The 21831-nt window shown below is 47.8% G+C and overlaps 1 protein-coding gene across 3 annotated transcripts in view; it reads right to left on the bottom strand.

Annotated features, from left to right (window-relative positions):
• slc38a11 (solute carrier family 38 member 11) overlaps window positions 1–21831 on the bottom strand; it is a 239926-nt gene that overhangs the window by 60132 nt on the left and 157963 nt on the right. For all 3 annotated transcript variants that reach the window (XM_072474017.1, XM_072474034.1, XM_072474024.1), the window contains one exon: window positions 15539–15609. In XM_072474017.1, the coding sequence (XP_072330118.1) occupies window positions 15539–15609 (71 nt within the window). The remainder of the gene's footprint in view (window positions 1–15538; window positions 15610–21831) is intronic.

Here is a 21831-nt window from a genome sequence, read left to right as displayed (position 1 = left end):
AGGAGTACCGGGGATGGCCAGGAAGTGGGCTGTGGGGTCAGGGTGGACGGGCATGGAACACCATTGTCCCGCCGGTGAGGCAGCTGTGCACACCGCTAACAGCCCATTGTGAACTTCGGGCCACGGGTCGCAGAGGTGTCCCCCCAGACCACGCCCCTTGGTGCCCTCTGGTCCCAACCGACCCATCAGCTGTATGGGCGCGCTCCAGCACAACCAATGCCATCTTGTTGGCTGAGATGCGTGTGTGTGGGGATTGTAATGTGAATGTGCGGCTGCAATTTGTTAGCCTCCCGAGTGTCAATCACGGACCTGGCAAATTCACACCGTTTTTCACTGGAATCAATAGTGTTCCGCATGGTGCCAGTGCTAGGCCCTACACAATCACTGAATCGATCCAGGTTCGGAGCCAATTTTGCTGTCATGAAAGTCCACGAGTCTTGCGTCGGCATCAACACTTAGTCTCCGAAATGGAGAATCCTAGGTATCTGGAATGCAAGACTTATAAATTATATTTAGTATTAGGATAGACAAGAGAATTGGGACTGCGTTGTGGGAGTAAACCGGACCCCTACCCCGATCAGTTCCCAATACCCCGCGGTGAACCCTACAATTTTGAAATAGTCGAGGCCAGTCGTGGCGAGCGAGAGGAAGTCCTTTGCAGATATTTGAATAGCAAATGACCCAAGTGGGTACAGTGGTCAACATCGATCAGTGATCCGAAGGAGAAAAGGTGGGCAAGAGGGCCTCCAAACTAAGTAAGGCTATTGCGATTGCAAGCTGCCTGAAACAGCTCCGTGGAAGTGAGAGAGAGATAGTTGGATTAAACGGGAAAGAGAAGCCCAGATAACCCAATGAAAGGAGGACAAAGACGAACAGTTAAACCAAATGAGACATCGAGAGATACCCAAATCACACAATTACATGTGGGCGCTACCACGCGCATTCACCAATTAGAAGCTGACATAGCACAAAGGGAGGGGAGATACCGACTCAACCTCATACACAGGAGCCAGTTTCAAACTCAGTACGATAAGGCTAATCAAAAGCTACGCCATGCCATGAGCGACAAAGACAGTGTACGAGCACAATTGGAAGAATTAAAAATAAAATGCAGCGACCTGCAGGCTGCAGTAAAAGTCTTACATCAAGCAAGGAAAGACGATAATGCCCGCATCAAACGCCTGCACGTGATAGACATACTACGCTCCCAATAGCTATTAAAAGAGGGGTAATGTGCATTTACACCACACATTCCGGGGACAGCGACCCAGGGGTAGAATGGGAAGAGTTACAAGATGCTGCCTGCAGCTATGCAACCGCCAGCCCCACTATCGACTGGGGACCCCGACCTCCCCTTCAAGCAGCGGAACCCACCACACCCCCTGAACTATCCCCGGAACCGACCCCCATCCCGATAAATCCGGTCACTACCTGACGTCAGGACAGACAGAACCCCCATGTAACTTATGTAACACCCTACACCATGACCCAGCTCACCCACGTCACAAAAGCAATCTGGGTGTTCGAACCCTCCGGGGACCCAAACACTCATTTTGATAATGTCTCACAGTACCGGGTTCTAAATGGGCTGGATGAGGTTGAGTTAATGTTTAAGCCCTGTGATTTGTTCCGCCCCACCCACTCCCCAAAATGTAGCAGGGGGATCCCTACCAGACATGAAAGCAGCCGTTCTCACCGCTGCAAGGTACAATAGGGACGACCGGTAAATGGCCAAAATAACTGCCAACAGAAAACAGGGGAACGCCCAACGACGTTTGCCGGCCGGGTCTGGAACCAGTTTACAAGGGTATTCGGACCATTAAATGGAGCCCAATTAGACCCACACCACTGCTCAACATAGATCCGCAAATCATGCGATAACTGAGGGAAACACACATAACGGAGCCTGGGCTATCCGCGCCTAGGAAAGGGTCGTTAAATAGCGAAACATCCCTAAACCCACCAAACCAGGGAAGATGAATCCCATCCGCCCAAACGTGCCTCCCGGCCCAGTATGGCAAAACAAGGAGGGAGGTAGAAACAGGGAACCCCCAAACCCTGACCACGCCTCCACCAATAATTCCCCCATATGGCCGGTGAGAAAACCGGACGGTTCTTGGAGGCTCGCCATTGACTACCGTGCACTGAACCAGACCACTCCGGTCATGGCCCGCACAGTGGTGACCAGCCCCAAAGCCATGATGCGACGGGCCCCACACGCCAAATACTTCATGGTGCTAGATATCTGTAACGGCTTCTGGTCGATTTCCCTGGAGCGCTACTGTCAGTATAAATTTGCGTTCACGTTCCAGGGGCAGCAGTACACCTGGAAGTGTTTACCCGAAGGTTTCCACAACTCTCCCTCGATCTTCCACCAGAGACTAGCCAAAGGCTTGGAACATTTGTCCAGGCCAGGATGTCTTGCAAAATATGTGGATGTTCTCCTCCTGCAAACGGAGACCAGAGGGGAACACCTGAATTTATTAAAGGAACTGCTGAACTTCCTCATTGTCTTGATATGCAAACATGCAAACAATGAATACTCAGAATAGGACACAACCAATGGGCAGTCAGGACACTCAGAGGTGGCTTCATCACAAGGGGGCATGACATAAACACTACGAAAGGGATGAGGCACTCACACCCTGTCTCTTTCCACAGACAGACATCTAGAGAGTTAGACAGTGTTGATCAGCAGCATCACACCCCAGCATGTGGCTTAGAGCAAGCTGGTACAGTTAGACTGAGGTACTACAGTTAGATTAGCAGAGAGTCAAACTCATTTGAGAACTGTGTTAATAGTTCAATAAACACGTTGAACTCATTTCAGAGTCTGGAGCATCCTTTAGTTAAGACTGCATCAAGTAGCAGCCTGTGTTATCCGAAGCAGGGTAACACAACACTCACTACATTAGGATTAAAAATAAACCCCAAAAAGGCCCAAATCATGACACCGCAAGTCTCCTACTTAGGTACGGTAGTGACAGAGGGAAAGCATGATATTGAAAGGAAGCGGGCCGAGTCAGTAGCATGCCTCCCCTTACCGAGGGACATGAGCTCGCTTGGCGGGTACTGCCGAAATCACATCGACAGTTTTGCCACCAAAGCTGCCCCCCTTTCCGAGTCCTTATGGAATAACACCCCATGGACCTGGACCGAGAAACATACACACACGCGGTCTCTGAACTAAAACGATCGTTAGCGCAAGCCCCTGCCCTGCACGTACCCGACCCTAATCTTCCCCTTTCCCTTGAAGTTGCAGCCACGGACACTACACTGGCAGCCATGCTCCTTCAGGAACAGCAGGTGCACCTCGGCCCAATTGCCTACTCATTCCAGTGTAACAAAGCTTCTTGGTATGTGAGATGCACATTTTATCAGTGTTCTGGGCAGTACACACGGCTTCAACTATATAGTTGGCCTCAACCCCCTTACCGTCCTCACTGAACACAGTCCAATCCAATTACTGGTGAACGGGCGGATCAAATACGGGACAGTTAACCAAAACCGGATTACACGGTGGACACTTATGCTCCAGGGCCGGGACGTGGCAGAAAAGCATACCCGAACCCTCACCTTCCTGGCAGACAACATAACTTACAGGGGGAAGCCTCACAAATGTTAGATTCCTGCAAAACAAAGGAGGTACAAAGGGCACCAATCCGGACAGCCGAACTCTACTTTAAAAATGTTCATAGATGGATCTTCCATGGTGGAAGAGGGGAATAGGAAAATAGGAAAACGGGATGTGGCATCGCCAGGAAGGCAGGCCCCTGAGGGAACTGGTCTTAAAACTCCTCGCACGCATGACTGCACAGGTCCCCATGCTGCAGAGCGAGCAGCCATAGCTTACGTGGTCAGCCACCCTGACCTGATCCCTACCCTTAGAGTGCAGACATACACTCAGATAGAATGTAATGGATTGGATTTGTTTATTGTCATGTGTACCGAGGTACAGTGAAAAGTATTTTTCTGCGAGCAGCTCAACAGATGATTAAGTACATGAGAAGAAAAGGAAATAAAAGAAAATACATAATAGGGCAACACAAGGTATACAATGTAACTACATAAGCACCGGCATCGGGTGAAGCATACAGGGGTGTAGTATTAATCAGGTCAGTCCATAAGAGAGTCATTTAGGAGTCTGGTGACAGTGGGGAAGAAGCTGTTTTTGAGTCTGTTTGTGCGTGTTCTCAGACTTTTGCATCACTGCCCGATGGAAGAAGTTGGAAGAGTGAGTCAGCTGGATGGGAGGGGTCTTTGATTATGCTGCCCGCTTTCCCCAAGCAGCAGGAGGTGTAGATGGAGTCAATGGATGAGAGGCGGGTTTGTGTGATGGACTGGGCGGTGTTCACGACTCTCTGAAGTTTTTTGCGGTCCTGGGCCGAGCAGTTGCCATACCAGGCTGTGATGCAGCCCAATAGGACACTTTCTATGGTGCATCTGTAAAAGTTGGTAAGAGTTAATGTGGACATGCCGAATTTCCTTAGTTTCCTGAGGAAGTATAGGTGCTGTTGTGCTTTCTTGGTGGTAGCGTCGACATGGGTGGACCAGGACAGATTTTTGGAGATGTGCACCCCGAGGAATTTGAAGCTGTTAACCATCTCCACCTCGGCCACGTTGATGCTGACAGGGGTGTGTACAGTACTTTGCTTCCTGAAGTCAATGACCAGCTCTTTAGTTTTGCTGGCATTGAGGGAGAGATTGTTGTCGCTGCACCATTCCACTAGGTTCCCTATCTCCCTCCTGTATTCTGACTCGTCATTATTCGAGATCCGGCCCACTATGGTCGTATCGTCAGCAAACTTGTAGATGGAGTTGGAATCAAACTTTGTCACGTAGTCATGTGTGTACAGGGAGTAGAGTTGGGGGCTAAGTACGCAGCCTTGTGGGGTGTCGGTGTTGAGGACTATTGTGGAGGAGGTGTCGTTGTTTATTCTTACTGATTGTGGTCTGTGGGTCAGAAAATCGATGATCCAGTTGCAGAGTGAGGAGCCAAGTCCCAGGTTTTGGAGCTTTGATATGAGCTTGGCTGGGATTATGGTGTTGAAGGCGGAGCTGCAGTCAATAAATAGGAGTCTGATGTAGGAGTCCTTGTTGTCGAGATGCTCTAGGGATGAGTGTAGTGCCAGGGAAATGGTGTCTGCTGTGGACCGGTTGCAATGGTAGGCGAATTGTATGTTGCTTAACCGATTTCCTGCCACTGTGGGAAGTGAGAGGATTCATCTCGGCAGACATAAAACCTCTGCCCTCAGCACCCTTTTCAGACCAACCAAAGCTGTGAGTACGGCATCATTAAAGTTAAGGCCCACAACACACCTTCCCATTTGGAAATATATGGGCAGATGAACTAGCCAAACAGGGGGCCCGGGCAGGAGGCCTTTGGCAGCTCATGGATATCAAATGGATTCAAGCAGTAACCATCTCGCAGACAAAGGCCCAAAGCAGCGACCAGGATCTAAAACAGATTCAGGAAGGGGTATACCCCATCTCCTTTGAGAAATGGTGGAACGCACTCTCTGTAAAAGATGGACTAGTGGTTCAGGATGGCCTTAAGGATGGGGCGGCGTAGATTTCCTCCAGGTGCTCAGGTTTCCTCCCACAAATCTTGAAAGACGTGCTTGTTCAGTGAATTGGACATTCTGAATTCTCCCTCAGTGTACCCGAACAGGTGCCGGAGTATGGTGACGTGGGGATTTTCACAATAACTTCATTGCAGCGTTAATATAAGTCTACTTGTGACAATAATAAAGATCATTATATGTGGTTCCGACCAGGGACCGCAATCAAATTATTTTCCAGAGCCGCGAAGTCCAGGGCTACCAAGGGGCAGGGGCCACAAGCAAGCAAATTAAGGGATTGTGTTGGTGGCCCATCCTAGAACAGGATATCGGACAGTATGTTGATAATTGTATAATATGTACGCAGAATAATCCCAATAAATATGCTCGAAAAGGGGAGTTGAGACAACCCGCCTGGTGGAGGGTCCATGGACAAATGTCCAGATTGGCTATATCAGTCCCCTACCACCCGGTGCAGGAGGTTACAAGTACATCCCGGTCATGATAGACACCTTTAGTTAATGTGGCTTTCCCAACCCACACTAACACGGCCAAAGTCACTGCTGACATCCTAGTGCAGCATCAACTCTGAACAGGGTACTCATTTCACAGCCTGGTAATGCAACGGGTGATGGAACTGTTTGCAACGATTCCACGTTGCGTATCACCCCAGTCCAGTGGTACTGCAGAGAGAATGAACCTCTTCCCCGTTCCTGCAGTTCCCACAACCATGCACAACTAATCCCAGGAACCGAAAATGTGAAGACTCAATAGCAGAATTGTCCGATAGCACTTGGTGTGTTTGGCTGGACTGGGTGTGTAACAGGGAAGGGTGTAGTTCCTCCCTTGTGGGTGGTACTCATCCCCGCCGCAGGAAACACCCTACCCACACAACCCCATTAAACACGGATTGCAAATTTCTGCAGAAACTATTACATATATGTCAGCGAGGTTGTAAATTCCATCTTTTTTTTAAAAAAGGGGCGGAAGGGAATCAAGTAGTTATTCCTTGTCCTTATCCCAAAATGGCCGCAGCAACCGGACTACAAATGCCGCACCAACCGAACACCAGAAGAATAGCCTACAATACCCCAGCTCCATGTGGTTCACCCCACCGGATGCAGGTGAGTGTGAGAATGGCATGATGTGGGAACCCGAATAAGAGTGTCACCTATGGGTGCAATAACCAAAGAGTGGTGTACAGGAAGGGTAATCGGAGCTCTAATTATTGCTCCCTAAGGACAACCCTCACTTGCAATTCGTGGGCATATACCAACCATGGATGCATGGAGCTAGTCTGCCTCGGCCATGGCCCTGAGAAAAGAGCTGCAATTAGGACAGAGGTGCCCCGGTGAAGTTATTCACGACGAGTACGTCTAATATGAAATTAAAAATGAGTTAAAACCTACAGTGAACACACCTCTTCCCACTTGTCCTGAAATCACCACAGGACCCCAAAATGGGTTGATATTAAAACACATGGGAAATTAGTGTTTGATATATAGAACATAGATACATAGAAGATAGGAGCAGGAGGAGGCCTTTTTGATAACACACACTACAATATAGTGGTAGATCTGGCTGGGACACAATTACCAGACTGGTGTCCCTCCCCACTTAGAAAATTCTACCTCCACTTAACCCAGAGATTACTCAGCCCAAAGACTGGGACGCATGAGGGGAAAGAAATACCCAGACCCAAGGGTGCAAGGGGAGGGAATTCCTGAATGACGCATATGGGGCAGGGGTATTCACCATTATCATGCTTCATTGGGCTAATTTAGACAGTAAGCTCAGAGTCCTGACCTGACAAGTTAAACAGACCTTGGAAAGCTTCAACAAAAACGTTCGGCAGGATGCAGGGGGAGATCGGACGGGGAACAGGGCCAGTAGCCTTGTGGTTACTGTGCTGGATGGGCACACCCAAACAATCAGATCGTCTGAGGTAGGGTGGAAGTTGATGCTTAGCGACAGAACGTAACCCTGTGCACCATCTATGGCCAATGGACGGTCGAACAGCTGTGAGAGAACCGTGACCAGGTTATCATGGAGGAGGTTCGGCCTGGATCAGTGATGAGGAAATCGAACATCTGGACGGGAAAAAAGACACACTAATGTAACAAACTGCCAATTGCGGCAACTGACCAAGGTCTGGTCTCATGATAGCTGCAGAGGAGCCCCAGGGACCATGGTAGGGATGGTGTTAGGGATCCCAGTATTACTAAAGGACAAAGTCGGGTTGAGACTCTTCGAAGCCGAAAATATAGGAGTTATTGAAGGAGGGATGTGGATGGGTTATTAGGGGACTCCCCCGTATGTGGTCGAGAAGGGAGGGAAACCCATAGGTGCCAGTCCGGACAAGTGTGAACATATAGACGAAACAGTCATGTGCCCATACCCGATGTATGAAAGCGAACATGCCCTGTGTGGATTCAGGACAGCTACCAACCTAAATTGTACACTGAAAAATTAGAAAGGGATCTCACCTGGGTAGCTTACAAGGGGAGGGAGAATATTGCATCACAACCTCGCTAGCAAAATACCTATATGGGGCGGCAACATGCAAAATTCACAACACCTCCTTTTGTTTTCGGCCACACATTCCCGCTAGGATAGGGTTGATTGAGATGTAGATATACACCGGAGGGAGAAAATATTGCTGAGGAATTGAGACCAAATGTGGCGGAGTATTTTGAAAGATTTGACACCAGGATAACACTTCTGCTCGAGAAACAAATTTGGACGCAATTGATCACAGCACACAAGACCCTTGTCAAAGTAGTGCAGCAAACAGGGGAAATAAAAAAGAACATTAGCGAGATTAAAGTCACTACATGGTGGGTGGACCTCTGGGATTGGGGTTCAAATATTCAAATTCACCAATGGGTCTGCCTCCTGTTACACGTAACTGTAATAGGCATTCTACTTATGACGATGTACTTAACCGTCCTCACACTCAAATTTGTCCATTGGAAGAAAGAATTCATTTAACACATGGATTCGGAAACGGCTCACCGCCTTTGGAAAAGAATATACAAAAAAAGCCCTTGACACCTTCGTTCAGTATCGCAATGTATTTAGTTCCACTGGTTAATTCATTACTGTGTCTGTTGTGTGTATATATGGTATTAGTTTCCTGCTCTGAATATCTGTGTATCACTATCAATGTTATTGTATTGTTTCTTTTTCTCATCACTGTTCATGTAGCATTTTGAAAGTACGAAGCTGTTGCACTATTGTGGGATAGCATTGTAAACCCAAGATCAGGATACTTGCTCGCCTAAGATGGTTTGGTTGGGATTGCGTGATCTGGTTCGCTGACGCTCATGGGATCAAGAGGATCGACTGTGGTAACCTACCAAGGCCTACCTTTAGGCCCAATTAAAATTGGCCATTTTAAATTAAAGAATTGCGCACTTTAAAACAAGCCACAGTCACCCTGGTATAGCCTCATGGGAATTCAAACTGGCCAAGTTCTAATACACTAAAGATCAGACAGGCTGCCATGACATGTCCAGACCTTCCCTGTCAATCGGCCATCAAGAAATAATTGATCTGATTGGTATGCACCGATCTATTGTTGGGGTGGGCCCAGGTGACCTGTCAATTGGGCATCAATTGGATGATTGGACACTAAAATTCCCCTTCGATAACCCATTGGCAAAAGGCCACAGGAAGTGGGAACAGGGCGCAAAGCCAAAGGAGGTTAAAACTAGGCACTCCGGATCCCTTGGCAGAGAAGACTCGACGTGGGAGATGACCTTGACCAGACCAGAGGAGACCAGGGAAGACCAGAGAAGGAAGGAAGGATAGAGGGGACTGCTAGGGAGAACCTTTATGAAGACGGACCAGAGGAACTCAGTGATCGAATCCATAGCCCTACCAAACCATCTTTGTGGGTAGTGTCATGTGAGAGTACCTTTCAGAAATGGATGTTTAAGCAATGTACCTTTAAGAAAACAGTGATGTCAGAGTGTGGGTGGAGCTGAGCTCAGTTCAGCCATTTTGAAGTTTCAGTTTAAAAAAGTGCCTGGCCGGTTTTGCTGAGAGCAGTTTAAAAGTGCCTGGCTGTCGGTGGTAACCGTTCCTAGACTATCTCGGGTGGCAACCGTTCCTAGACTATCTCGCGGAGTGTTAGAGGAAGGTCGGTCAGCAGCAGCAGCAACCTTGGGGGGGGGGGGGGGTGGGGGCTGGGGGCTGGGAAAGGGGGGACTGCCTGGGATGGTGGATGAGCAAGAGATAACATGAGGGGTTGGGGAAACTGGCACATACGGGTGAGGGCCAGTGTACAAAGCTGTGTAAATATATCATTTTGCCATGTATATATCTTGCACTGCGCGATTTCTCTTTTTTTTTGTTACGAGGGGGGGGGGGGGGTTATTGTTTGTAAGGGAGAAAAATTGTGTGAAAAAACTTTAATAAATATATATATTTTTTAAAAGTGCCTGGCTGGTTTTGCTGTGAGCAGTTTAAAAGTGCCTGGCTGGTTTTGCTGTGAGCAGTTTAAAAGTGCCTGGCTGTTTTGCTGTGAGCTGCTTAAAAGGAGAAAGCCAGTTTGAGACAGCAGCTTGAGAAGTTCTGTTTTGCTGTGAGTTGCTTGAAGGGAGAAAGCCAGTTTGAAAAAGCAGTTTGTGTGTGTCTGTGTGTTTCCAGAGTTTTGAGGAAGAAAAGCAAGGTGCTGGAGCTGAAGTCAACCAAGCATATATATCTCTGCCATTTAACAGGAAATATCTATATTCTGTGACCTAGTGTGTTACTGTTTAGAAGGTTTGAAGCATTTTGGATGTTTGAAGGAACATTTTGAGGGATTATTTAGTGTTGTATTATGTTCGGGGTTATCTTTGAAGTAAGGGGTGTTAAGAGATCCAATGTTTATTCAATAGGTTAATTTGAGTTCATGGAATAGACATTGTTATGTGTTAAAAACCACGTGTCCATAATTGTGATATCACACCTGGGGAACAAGCCGAGTGCTGGAAAAGCAACAATCCATTAAAGGGGGAGGTTGAATTCCAAGATACATTTGGGGGTTCTGAAAACGCCTCGCCCATAACAGTAGTATAAACTGATCTGGGTACTTCTATAGAGTATTTTTTGTGGGTAATGTACGGGCTAATTGATCTAAATAAATATTGCTGAACTCGAATTTGTGTTTGTGGGTTGTTCTCCTCGTTATTAAAGACACCTCGGTAAACCTTTGAGTAAGTAAACTGGTCGAAAGTATCTGAGGTTTTACAGATACAACTTCTGATCATTCTTTCATGTGAAAGTTTTTGGAAAGGTTGGAGTTTCCCAAAGTAGAGGAGGGGCAGTTCAGGGACTCGGGGCCCCAATTGGGCTGAGGGAGGTGATGGACAGTATGGGGGCGGTGCAGCCAGGGAAGGCCCCAGGGCCGGGTGGGTTCCCAGTGAAGTTTTATAAAAGGTTTGGGGCGGACCTGGAGGCACTGCTGGTGAGGGCATATAATGAAGCGAGGGAGAGGGGGGAGCTTCCTGCTACATTATCACAGGCTTCCATTTCCCTAACGTTAAAGAAGGATAAGGATCTGGAGCAGTGTGAATTGTACTGCCCGATATCATTACTGAATGTAAACACCAAATAGTTGCCGAAGATGTTGGCCTCATAAATCGAGGACTGCGTTCAAAAGTGACAGGCGAAGATCAAATGGGTGTTGTGAAGGGGAGACAGTTGACAGCGAACGTTAGGAGGCTGCTTAATGTTTTCAGAGGGGCAAGAGGTGGAGGTAGTGGTGGTGATGGATGCGGAGAAGGCATTTGATCGAGTGGAGTGGGAGTATCTGCTGGAGGGTTTGGGCAAGGGTTTGCAGATTGGGTCTGGTTGCTGTATAAGATGACGATCGTGAGCATGTGAATGAACCAAGTGAGTTTGAGGTACTTTGGGCTGCATTGTGAGACGAGGCAGGAGTGCCCGCTCTCCCTGTTGCTCTTCGCCTTGGTGATAGAGCCACTGGCAATGATGCTTAGGGCGTTAAGGGCCTGTGTAGCCATCTGGGATGGCCACTTACAAAGTAAACATGGATACTTGCAAAGACTCATGGGAAATATGGCCAATACAGGATTCAGGCAAACTCAGAGCCTGAATGTATATTTGCTGACAGAGAACCAGACAGTATCGAAACCCCCAGCCGATTTGCATTCTAATGACCCATTTACCCAGGACAAAGGACTGGTACTCAGGTATCAGGTACAATTCCAGACACATTGGTGCCACTCCCTTCACCCAGGAAGCCCAAACAGCCAAGGTCAATGACTGCTCAGGACACGCCCAGCCATCAAGGCACCCGACCCTTTATTGGCTCAAATCGAAGGCAGTGATCGAAGCCTGCCGAATTATTGGGTCCCAAGTGAAGGACCGCCCAAAAGAGCATGAAACCCCAAAGGATAAAGAGAGACTCTGCCATGTGTTCGATCTCTTTTGGCCGGGCACACCGGCACTCTTCAGCTCGGCCTATACCTGAAGCCAACTGCAGCACCACGGCCAGAAGCAAGTTCAAGATCAACGATCGCTACCAGACGGATGAGCCCAGCAGAACCAAAGTTACTTCTCCAGACCTAGCCACTCCAGATCTAAACAAAGGCCTTGTTCCTCTGCCAAAGCCGGGTGCCTGAAAGTTAAGTACAGGTTGTTGTAGTGTTAAGTGTAGTTTCGCTTGCAGTGTTTTTATGTTGCATGTGTGAGTTAATCTTGGGTGTAAATAAATCATTATTGTACTTGAACTAACTGACTGGTTGTTGGGTCTTTGATCAATATCCGGGTGAACCTTGTGGTGGTATCATCTGATACCTGGCGACTCTGAAAAGCAATACCATTCAATATTAAGAAGGGCAAAATTATTGGTGTCTCCGTCGCAGAATTGGCAATAATTATTAGTGACGCTAGTGGGATAGTATTCCACTCGTCAAAATCGGCAACACCTGGAGCGGGATTGAGTGGGGGGTGTCAAGTGTGGGGTGGGCGGGTCATTGTATGCGAACGACATGTTGCTGTATATTTCAGACCTGTTGGGCAGTATCGGAGGCATCATGGGGATCTTAGAGGAATTTGGCCTGTTCTTGAATAACAAGTTGAATATGGGGAAAGCGAGGTGTTCCTGATTGAGGCTAGAGGACAGGAAAGAAGGTGAGGGGAGTTTCCGTTTACGGTGGTGGGGGTGAGTTTTAGATACTTGGGTATCCAGGTGATGCGGGTCTGGGCGCAGCTGCACAAGCTGAACCTGGCTCAGCTTGTGGAGCAGATGAAAGCGGACTTTAAGAGGTAGGGTGTGCTGCCACTGTCACTGGTGGGAATAGACAGTAAAAGTGGCGGTGCTCCCAAGGTTTCTGTTCGTGTTTCAGAACTTCCCAATCTTTGTCCCCAAGTCATTTTTTAAGACGGTAAATGCGCTAATATCAGGTATTGTGTGGGCGGGGAAAACCCTGCAGGATAGGAGGGCTTTCTTGAATCGGGGGTGACTGGGGGTGGGGGTGGGCTGGCGTTGCTGAATATGATGAATTATTACTGAATGGTGAGTACCGTTATGGTTAGGGAATGGGTCATGGGGGAGAGGTCAGCATGGGGTCGGATGGAGGCATTGTGTAGAGGAACGAGTCTAAGGGCTTTGTTGTCGTGGCCTCTACTGTTGATGTCGGCCAGGTACTCTGCGAGCCCAGTGGTGGTGTCGGGCCTAAGGGTGTGGCGGCAGTGGAGGCAGCATTTGGGGCTGGAGAGCGCCTCGTTGTGGGCACCAATCTGTGACAATTATAGGTTTGCGCCGGGGGGGGGGGGGGGGGGGGGGGGGGCGGTGTTCGGTGGGAGAGGTTGCTGGATGCGAGGTTTTAGGGGTGGGGGCAGGCAGGGGATACAGTGATTTGATGATCTTTTCATAGGGAGCAAATTTGCGAAGCTCGAGAACTCAGAGGAAAGGTACAATCTGCCCAGGGGGAATGGCTTTATGTACCTGCAGGCCCGAGACTTTGGAAGGAGAGAGGTGCCATCCTTTCCTGGGCTGGCGCTCCTGGGGTTGCAAGACAAGGTGCTGCCGATGGATGAGATAGGGGAGGAGAAGGTGTCAGATGTCTGTAAGGAGTTGATGGAATGGGAGGGAGCCCTTGTGGGGGACAGTAAGCGTAGTTGTGGGGAGGAACTGGGAGGGGAGGTGGGGGCCGATACATGGGCTGCAGCCTTGCAGAGGGTGAATGCATCCTCAGCGTGTCGAGGCTAAGCCTCATCCAGTCTAAAGTGACACATAGGGCTTATATGACGGTGGCGAGGGTGAGTAGGTTCTTTGAGGGGGTAGAGGATAGGTGTGGGCGGTGCACGGTGGGGGGCCCACGAATCACGTCCACATGTTCTGGGCGTTTCCAAGATTGAGGGGGCTCTGGCAGGGGTTCTCGGATGTGATGTCCAAGGTGTTGGGTGTGGAGGTGGCCCCAAGTCCAGAGGTAGTGATATTTGGGGTATCGGAAGATCCGGGAGTAAAGGGGGTGAGAGAGGCCGATGTTTTGGGCTTTGCCACCCTGATAGCCCGGAGACACATTTTGCTTGGGGGGGGGGGGACTCGGAGCTGCCAGAGCGGGGGTGTGGGTGAGTGACCTGGCAGAGTGCCTGAGGCTGGAGAACGCTACGTCCGTCTTGAGGGGGTTGCCGGATGGGTTCACCCGGAGGTGGACGCCGTTTATTAATTTCTTATAGGAGGTTTGAGGGGTCAGCAAGGGGGGAGGGGGTTGTGGGGGTTTTGGGGAGGTAAGAGGGTTAAAATGGGGAAGGCGAGATGTGGGAAGAGGATGGTATGAGGGGAGCAGAGCTGGGGGGGAGTGGGTGTTGGTTGTTTTTGAAGATGTATGATTGTGTTTCTGCTTTTGTTTGTTTGTATGAAAATGCCTTGAATAAAATATTTTTTTAAATGTGCTGATATGGATCAAGCCCAGTGAGGGCGAGATTCAGATTGTAATGTCTTGCGAAGTTCGGTTGAATCTCGTGAGACGTCTCGAGCGTCGCAAATCCCATGAGGGCTGTCTTGCGAGATTCAATGCCCTTGTCGCATCACCAAGCTAAGTGCGGCGAGGCTGGGAAATCGTGCCCTCTATTTCTTTTGCACTTCTGTCTAAAAATACAACAGTTTGAACTCTCCTCTTCCCTGTCACTTTCTCTTTCTCAGATATTTTTCCATGTTTTTAGGCCATGCGGCATCTCAAAGAACAAAGAAAAGTACAGCACAGGAACAGGCCCTTTGGCCCTCCAAACCTGCGCCGACCGTGCTGCCCGTCTAAACTAAAATCTTCTACACTTCCGGGGTCCGTATCTCTCTATTCCCATCCTATTCATGTATTTGTCAAGATGCCCCTTAAACGTCACTGTCGTCCCTGCTTCCACCACCTCCGGCAGCGAGTTCCAGGCACCCACTACCCTCTGTGTAAAAAAACTTGCCTCGTACATCTCCTCTAGACCTTGCCCCTCACCCCTTAAACCTATGCCCCCTAGTAATTGACCCCTCTACCCTGGGAAAAAGTCTCTGACTATCCATCCTATCTATGCCCCTCATAATTTTGTAGACCTCTTTTGTAGATCTCTTTAGCAACAACAGCTAAACACCTTCCTCTATGGTGGAATACCAGTCAGGTACACGATTACCATTTTATACATGTCCAGCATATGTTAAATAATGCTGTTGGTAATGCATGGGATGATGAAAATCTCTACCCTCATATTGTTGATGGGTCCAGGAAAATCTAACCTTGAGTGCTTCAAGTACAAAATGTTCGATTTCCTCGCACTATCTCTGGCAAAATGCAATATTTTCAAAGAAAAAAAACACTCTGCCAGTTGATATCACTCTAAAAATCTAGGACAGTTTGTTATTTTAACAATTATTTACTTTTAGTCACTAATCAATAAGTCAAAATGTAGTGCAATTGTTGCACTGCAGTTGAATAGGCAAACAAATTAAAACACATTGATCTGTGGTAAATAAGACTTACCAAATGTCATAACTCCTATTGCTTGTATTGCATTTGGCTGTGCGAAATTCCAGGCATTATCTGTGGATGGACTGAAAGGTAAATAAAAGTCAAAGAACAATGGTTGATGGTCTTCTTTCTTTATTAATTTCAGTGAAATTTGAGATGTGGACAAATGATGATTCAATATGCAAGGGATATAAAACAGCAGTAGCAGACTATATGCCCGTGTTCAGAAAACTTGTGGTATTAAGTGGACATCATGAGGAGATGGTTCCAGCAGTGACGTATATACAAAGAACAAAAGAACAAAGAAGTAACTGGTTATGAATCCACAAGACTGGCAGTTCTGTGGTATTGAATAACACTGCAGTCATTTCCTCTGAAAGCATTAAAGCAATGAGACTAAGTGGCTTCAACAGCAAGCTTCTCAATCGGTTTTGCCAGTAATGTTTACGAGCTGGCAGACTGTACTAGAACACGATGCAGAGACAAATGGTGCGATTTTTAGGGTCTGTTCGCCACAGGCACAAATCCCATTTATGGCCGCTAAATCCCACGGATTTGCGCCAGGGAGATCTTGGTTTGAGATCTTCCCTGCCCCCACCAGTGACATGATCACCTTCACACCCAGAAAAGTCGGGAACCTGTGGTTTCCATAAATTTACAGAGCTGATACCAGAGCATCAGCCCTGTGGAATGTTCTCCCCTAGGTAGTGTGATGCCACGCCAACACGAATCACTACTGGTTTTCGTACCAGGCAGTGCCAGGGAGCACTGAGGTGGGCTATGAAGTGGGCACTGCCAGGGGCAGTGCCAGGGGGTAACCCTTCCCCATTGGAGATGGGGTACGTCCCCTTATGCGTGGGGTGAGGGAGAGGGGTAGCTGCCGGCATCCAGGCAGGGGTGGAGGGGGGCTCTGATACCTCCACGGTGGGGTTGCCTTGAAGTTTGTGAGGAGGGGGGATCCTCCATTGCTGTGGTGGGGGTTTGGAGGGACTTCGGTTTTTCTCACAGATCGGGTGGCCCTTTAAAGATGGCGCCTCAATCTCTGCGTAGCCGGAATTTTTGGCTCCATCAGAGTAACAATGCAAACCCTGCTTCACAATTTTCCTTTGACAGAAGATCTGTTCAAAAAATCTGACTGTACTTCTGGACAGAAATACACCAGTTTTCTGTCAGAATTGAAAACTCCACCCAAACTGTTATATTCAGGGTGGAAAGGCCATGAAACAAAAACCTTGCTGGAATCTAATGGTGTGATTCCAAGGGCAATCTTACATTTATTACACATAATTGAATGAATGTTGTGGGGAACGAGTACATGACACAGCACGGATGGGCTTCCAGCTAGGATGTCACCCACCCAAACTCCCAGAGATTTTACGCTGGGGTGGATGAGGCCTCAGACAGGATGCCTGCTCTTGCTCCAATTCAGGCCCAACAGCTAGTGGGCCACTGATTGAGCTTGACCACACTCATTCCCCTTGATGAAACATACCTCTGGGTATGAGGGGGTTCAGAGGGGCGGCCTGGGTGGGCTCCCAGATGACCAGACCCTCCCATATCATTCAAAGGACACAGGCATCAATTGCAATCAGAATTAATGTATGAGAGAAGATATATTTGAATTGTAAGTTTTAAAAATACTTCACACCAAATTATAGCCAAGATTTTGCTTCCAAGTAACAGTGGCCAGAATTATACATGGAGGTGGTGGCCCTGCCCCCTAGCTGAAAAGTCAGGGGTGATCCCAATTATGCTTGGCTGACTTTAAGGCCATTGGTTGAAGGCAAGAGTTCTGCTCCAACTGGGGGATGTACCCCCTCCAAGGGCTACCTACAAATCAGGTGGCCAGCAACACTCGAATCCCAGCTGCACCATTGGAAGTGGTGGGGTGGCCACTGCTTTGACTGGGACAATGATCATCAATGGAACTGAATTAGAAGGTAAGTTGAGGTCAGTCTAGCAGGCCCAGCGAGGTGTATGGAGGACTAGATACAGGTGGGCTTAGGTGGGGACAAGTAAGGTGTATTTGGGGGAGTGGGGGGGGGGGGGTCTCCATTGGACACAAGATGCCTCAACAGATGGGAACCCACATGTCACAAAAAGACCACCAGGTAACACATGACTTGGACACCTCCCACCACTGGTAAAATACCAGTAGCAGCAAGAGGGGACCCCCCTTAATTGGTCACATGAGGGCCTCAATTGGCACAAGGGTGGATGGTCTGCCCGATACCTCCCCGGATATTGTTTAAGTATGACTGGAGATGGGTAGGTGATGGGCATGGTGCTTGCTGCCATTTCGCCCAATTTTACAACCCTCCACTCGACTGCCAGACTGCTCTCTGGTGAGCCATAAAATTCTGCTAACTTTTCTGAATGACACATGGCTTTATTAATCCACAAATTGGCCATCAACTTATGATGAGAAAAATATACGAATTACAAATCACCACCAATTTGTGATTAGCTTCACCAAAATGAACTGTGTACGAAGACAAAAAGCAAAAATAAATGTTAAAACATTGTGAACTGACGAAAAAGGAGTATGAAACATCTATAAGTGAGCATCAATGTAACCTTAACAAAGGTCTTAAAGCACCGAAAGAGGACATTACTCAATAGAAAAAGGAACTGCTTACACAAAAGGAGGCATCATGAAATCTGCATATCCTAGAAAGGAATCCTGAAAAGTTAAACTATAGAAACAAATTTAAAATCAAAGTGATCCTGAGTTTAAACAGGATTAGGTGAATTCAATTTTTATGCAGGCCAATTTGGATGTGTGGCTAATTGATATTTTTCCCCCCAGATCTGGACATCAAAAAAACATGCAGATATGGAAAAAAATGGAAATCGGGAGTTGAAATGTGAACTGAGTGGTTTGGCGTCAAATTATCACCACAATTTTCATTTTAAATTAATGTCTAACTTTAAAGAAGGACAAATGAAATTGCTGAAGACAAGTGATTTGGCAGAACTCAGCAATGTTGCTTGTGTCAAAGGTGAACAAACCAAACAAATTATGGTATCTTTGTGCCCATCAACAATATTATCCAGGTTCCAGAGTGTGCAAAATCCAATACAGATTTTAAAAAGCAGCCTGAGCAATGCAAAGCCACAGTGTAAACATTTAACCAAGGACATGAAAACAACATACAGATTACACAAAATGAAAAGGGAGATCTTTTGCAGAGATGGAAAGAAAGTGAATTGACAAACAGTAAAATAAACTCTTGTTTGCAGAAGAGTTTGGAGACCAGGAACTCACGGAAGCTGGACTTTAAATCTTAATTGTCACATGCAAATGATTGTCGAGTTGCGCAGGTGAAGAAGACACAGCCTGAGTGAGTGAGACACAGACAGAGTGAGAGTTTGAAACTTGGTAATTTGGTGCAGTGAGGTAATTCGGTGCAGAGTGGGAGAAGGTGATTTTTTCCTACTGTTTTGTTCTCTCTCTTTCTTCTGGCCTGTAACTTTTAATCAGCAGGGAGAGAACCTGAGAACATCTGAGACCCTCAGAAGGTAAGTAAGTGATTTTTACTCATTTTTACTTTTATTACCTTTTCAAATTGTGTGTGTAGGGGGGTGGGGGGGAAACTGAAGTGACATCACAGAAAAGCTGTGACCTGAGTGGCTGGTTGGGAATCTACACTAAGTTAAAAAAATTAAGCATTGGTAACTAATTAAACATAATTACTTAATTATAATTTAGAGGGGTATCTAAGCCAGAGATCGGAGAGTACTATATTTAGCTTTCACATTTATAGTAGAAATCTACTGCTAGGAAACAGATAGTTAACATTAACTTTTTAAAAATGTTTAAAAACGTTTAACTTTAATTTACTAATTAATTGACGCAATGTCAGTTTGAGGGGTGCAGTGCTCTGACTGTGAGATGTGGCAGGTCCTGGAGGCTTCCAGCGTCCCGGATGGTTTCATCTGCAGAAAGTGCACCCAATTGGAGCTCCTCACAGACCGCATGGTTCGGTTGGAGCAGCAATTGGATGCACTTAGGAGCATGCAGGTGGCGGAAAGCGTCATAGATAGCAGTTATATAAATGTGGTCACACCCAAGGTGCAGGCAGAGAAATGGGTGACCACCAGAAAGGGCAGGCAGTCAGTGCAGGAATCCCCTGTGGTTGTCCCCCTCTCGAACAGGTATACCCCTTTTGGATACGGTCGGGGGGGGGGGGATAGCCTATCAGGGGAAAACAGCAGCAGCCAGAGCAGTGGCACCATGGCTGGCTCTGATGTTCAGAAGGGAGGGTCAAAGCGCAGAAGAGCAATAGTAATAGGGGACTCTATAGTCAGGGGCACAGATAGGCGCTTCTGTGGACGTGAAAGAGACTCCAGGATGGTATGTTGCCTCCCTGGTGCCAGGGTCCAGGATGTCTCCGAACGGGTAGAGGGCATTCTGAAGGGGGAGGGCAAACAGGCAGAGGTCGTTCTACATATTGGTACCAACGACATAGGCAGGAAGGGGCATGAGGTCCTGCAGCAGGAGTTCAGGGAGCTAGGCAGAAAGTTAAAAGACAGGACCTCTAGGGTTGTAATCTCGGGATTACTCCCTGTGCCACGTGCCAGTGAGGCTAGAAATAGGAAGCTAAACACGTGGCTAAACAGCTGGTGTAGGAGGGAGGGTTTCCGTTATCTGGACCACTGGGAGCTCTTCCGTGGCAGGTGTGACCTATACAAGAAGGACGGGTTGCATCTAAACTGGAGAGGCATAAATATCCTGGCCGCGAGGTTTGCTAGTGTCACACGGGAGGGTTTAAACTAGTATGGCATGGGGGTGGGCAGGAGAGCAATAGGTCAGAAGGTGAGAGCATTGAGGGAGAACTAGGGTGTAGGGATAGTGTGGCTCTGAGGCAGAGCAGACAGGGAGAAGTTGCTGAACACAGCGGGTCTGGTGGCCTGGAGTGCATATGTTTTAATGCAAGAAGTATTACGGGTAAGGCAGATGAACTTAGAGCTTCGATTAGTACTTGGAACTATGATGTTGTTGCCATTACAGAGACCTGGTTGAGGGAAGGGCAGGATTGGCAGCTAAACGTTCCAGGATTTAGATGTTTCAGGCGGGATAGAGGGGGTGTAAAAGGGGTGGCGGAGTTGCGCTACTGGTTAGGGAGGATATCACAGCTGTACTACGGGAGGACACCTCAGAGGGCAGTGAGGCTCTATGGGTAGAGATCAGGAATAAGAAGGGTGCAGTCACAATGTTGGGGGTTTACTACAGGCCTCCCAACAGCCAGCAGGAGACAGAGGAGCAGATCGGTAGACAGATTTTGGAAAACAGTAAAAACAACAGGGTTGTGGTGATGGGAGACTTCAACTTCCCCAATATTGACTGGGACTCACTTAGTGCCAGGGGCTTAGACAGGGCAGAGTTTGTAAGGAGCATCCAGGAGGGCTTCTTAAAAGAATATGTAGACAGTCCAACTAGGGAAGGGGCGGTACTGGACCTGGTATTGGGGAATGAGCCTGGCCAGGTGGTAGAGGTTTCAGTAGGGGAGCATTTCGGGAACAGTGACCACAATTCAGTACGTTTTAAAGTGCTGGTGGACAAGGATACGCGTGGTCCTAGGGTGAATGTGCTAAACTGGGGGAAGGCTAATTATAACAATATTAGGTGGGAACTGAAGAACCTTGATTGGGGGCGGATGTTTGAGGGCAAATCAACATCTGACATGTGGGAGGCTTTCAAGTGTCAGTTGAAAGGAATTCAGGACCGGCATGTTCCTGTGAGGAAGAAGGATAAATACGGCAATTTTCGGGAACCTTGGATAACGAGAGATATTGTAGGCCTCTTCAAAAAGAAAAAGGAGGCATTTGTCAGGGCTAAAAGGCTGGGAACAGACGAAGCCTGTGTGGAATATAAGGAAAGTAGGAAGGAACTTAAGCAAGGAGTCAGGAGGGCGAGAAGGTGTCACGAAAAGTCATTGGCAAATAGGGTTAAGGAAAATCCCAAGGCTTTTTACAGGTACATAAAAAGCAAGAGGGGAGCCAGGGAAAGGGTTGGCCAACTGAAGGATAGGCAAGGTAATCTATGTGTGGAGCCAGAGGAAATGGACGAGGTACTAAATGAATACTTTGCATCAGTATTCACCAAAGAGAAGGAATTGGTAGATGTTGAGTCTGGAGAAGGGTGTGTAGATAGCCTGGGTCACATTGAGATCCAAAAAGATGAGGTGTTGGGCATCTTAAAAAATATTAAGGTAGATAAATCCCCAGGGCCTGATGGGATCTACCCCAGAATACTGAAGGAGGCTGAGAGGAAATTGCTGAGGCCTTGACAAAAATCTTTG

This window comes from Scyliorhinus torazame, chromosome 2 (assembly GCF_047496885.1).
Source record: "Scyliorhinus torazame isolate Kashiwa2021f chromosome 2, sScyTor2.1, whole genome shotgun sequence".
Classification (NCBI taxonomy): Eukaryota; Metazoa; Chordata; class Chondrichthyes; order Carcharhiniformes; family Scyliorhinidae; genus Scyliorhinus; species Scyliorhinus torazame.
The sequence above is the reverse complement of the archived record's forward strand: the minus strand, read 5'-3'. Positions and strand labels throughout refer to the sequence as shown.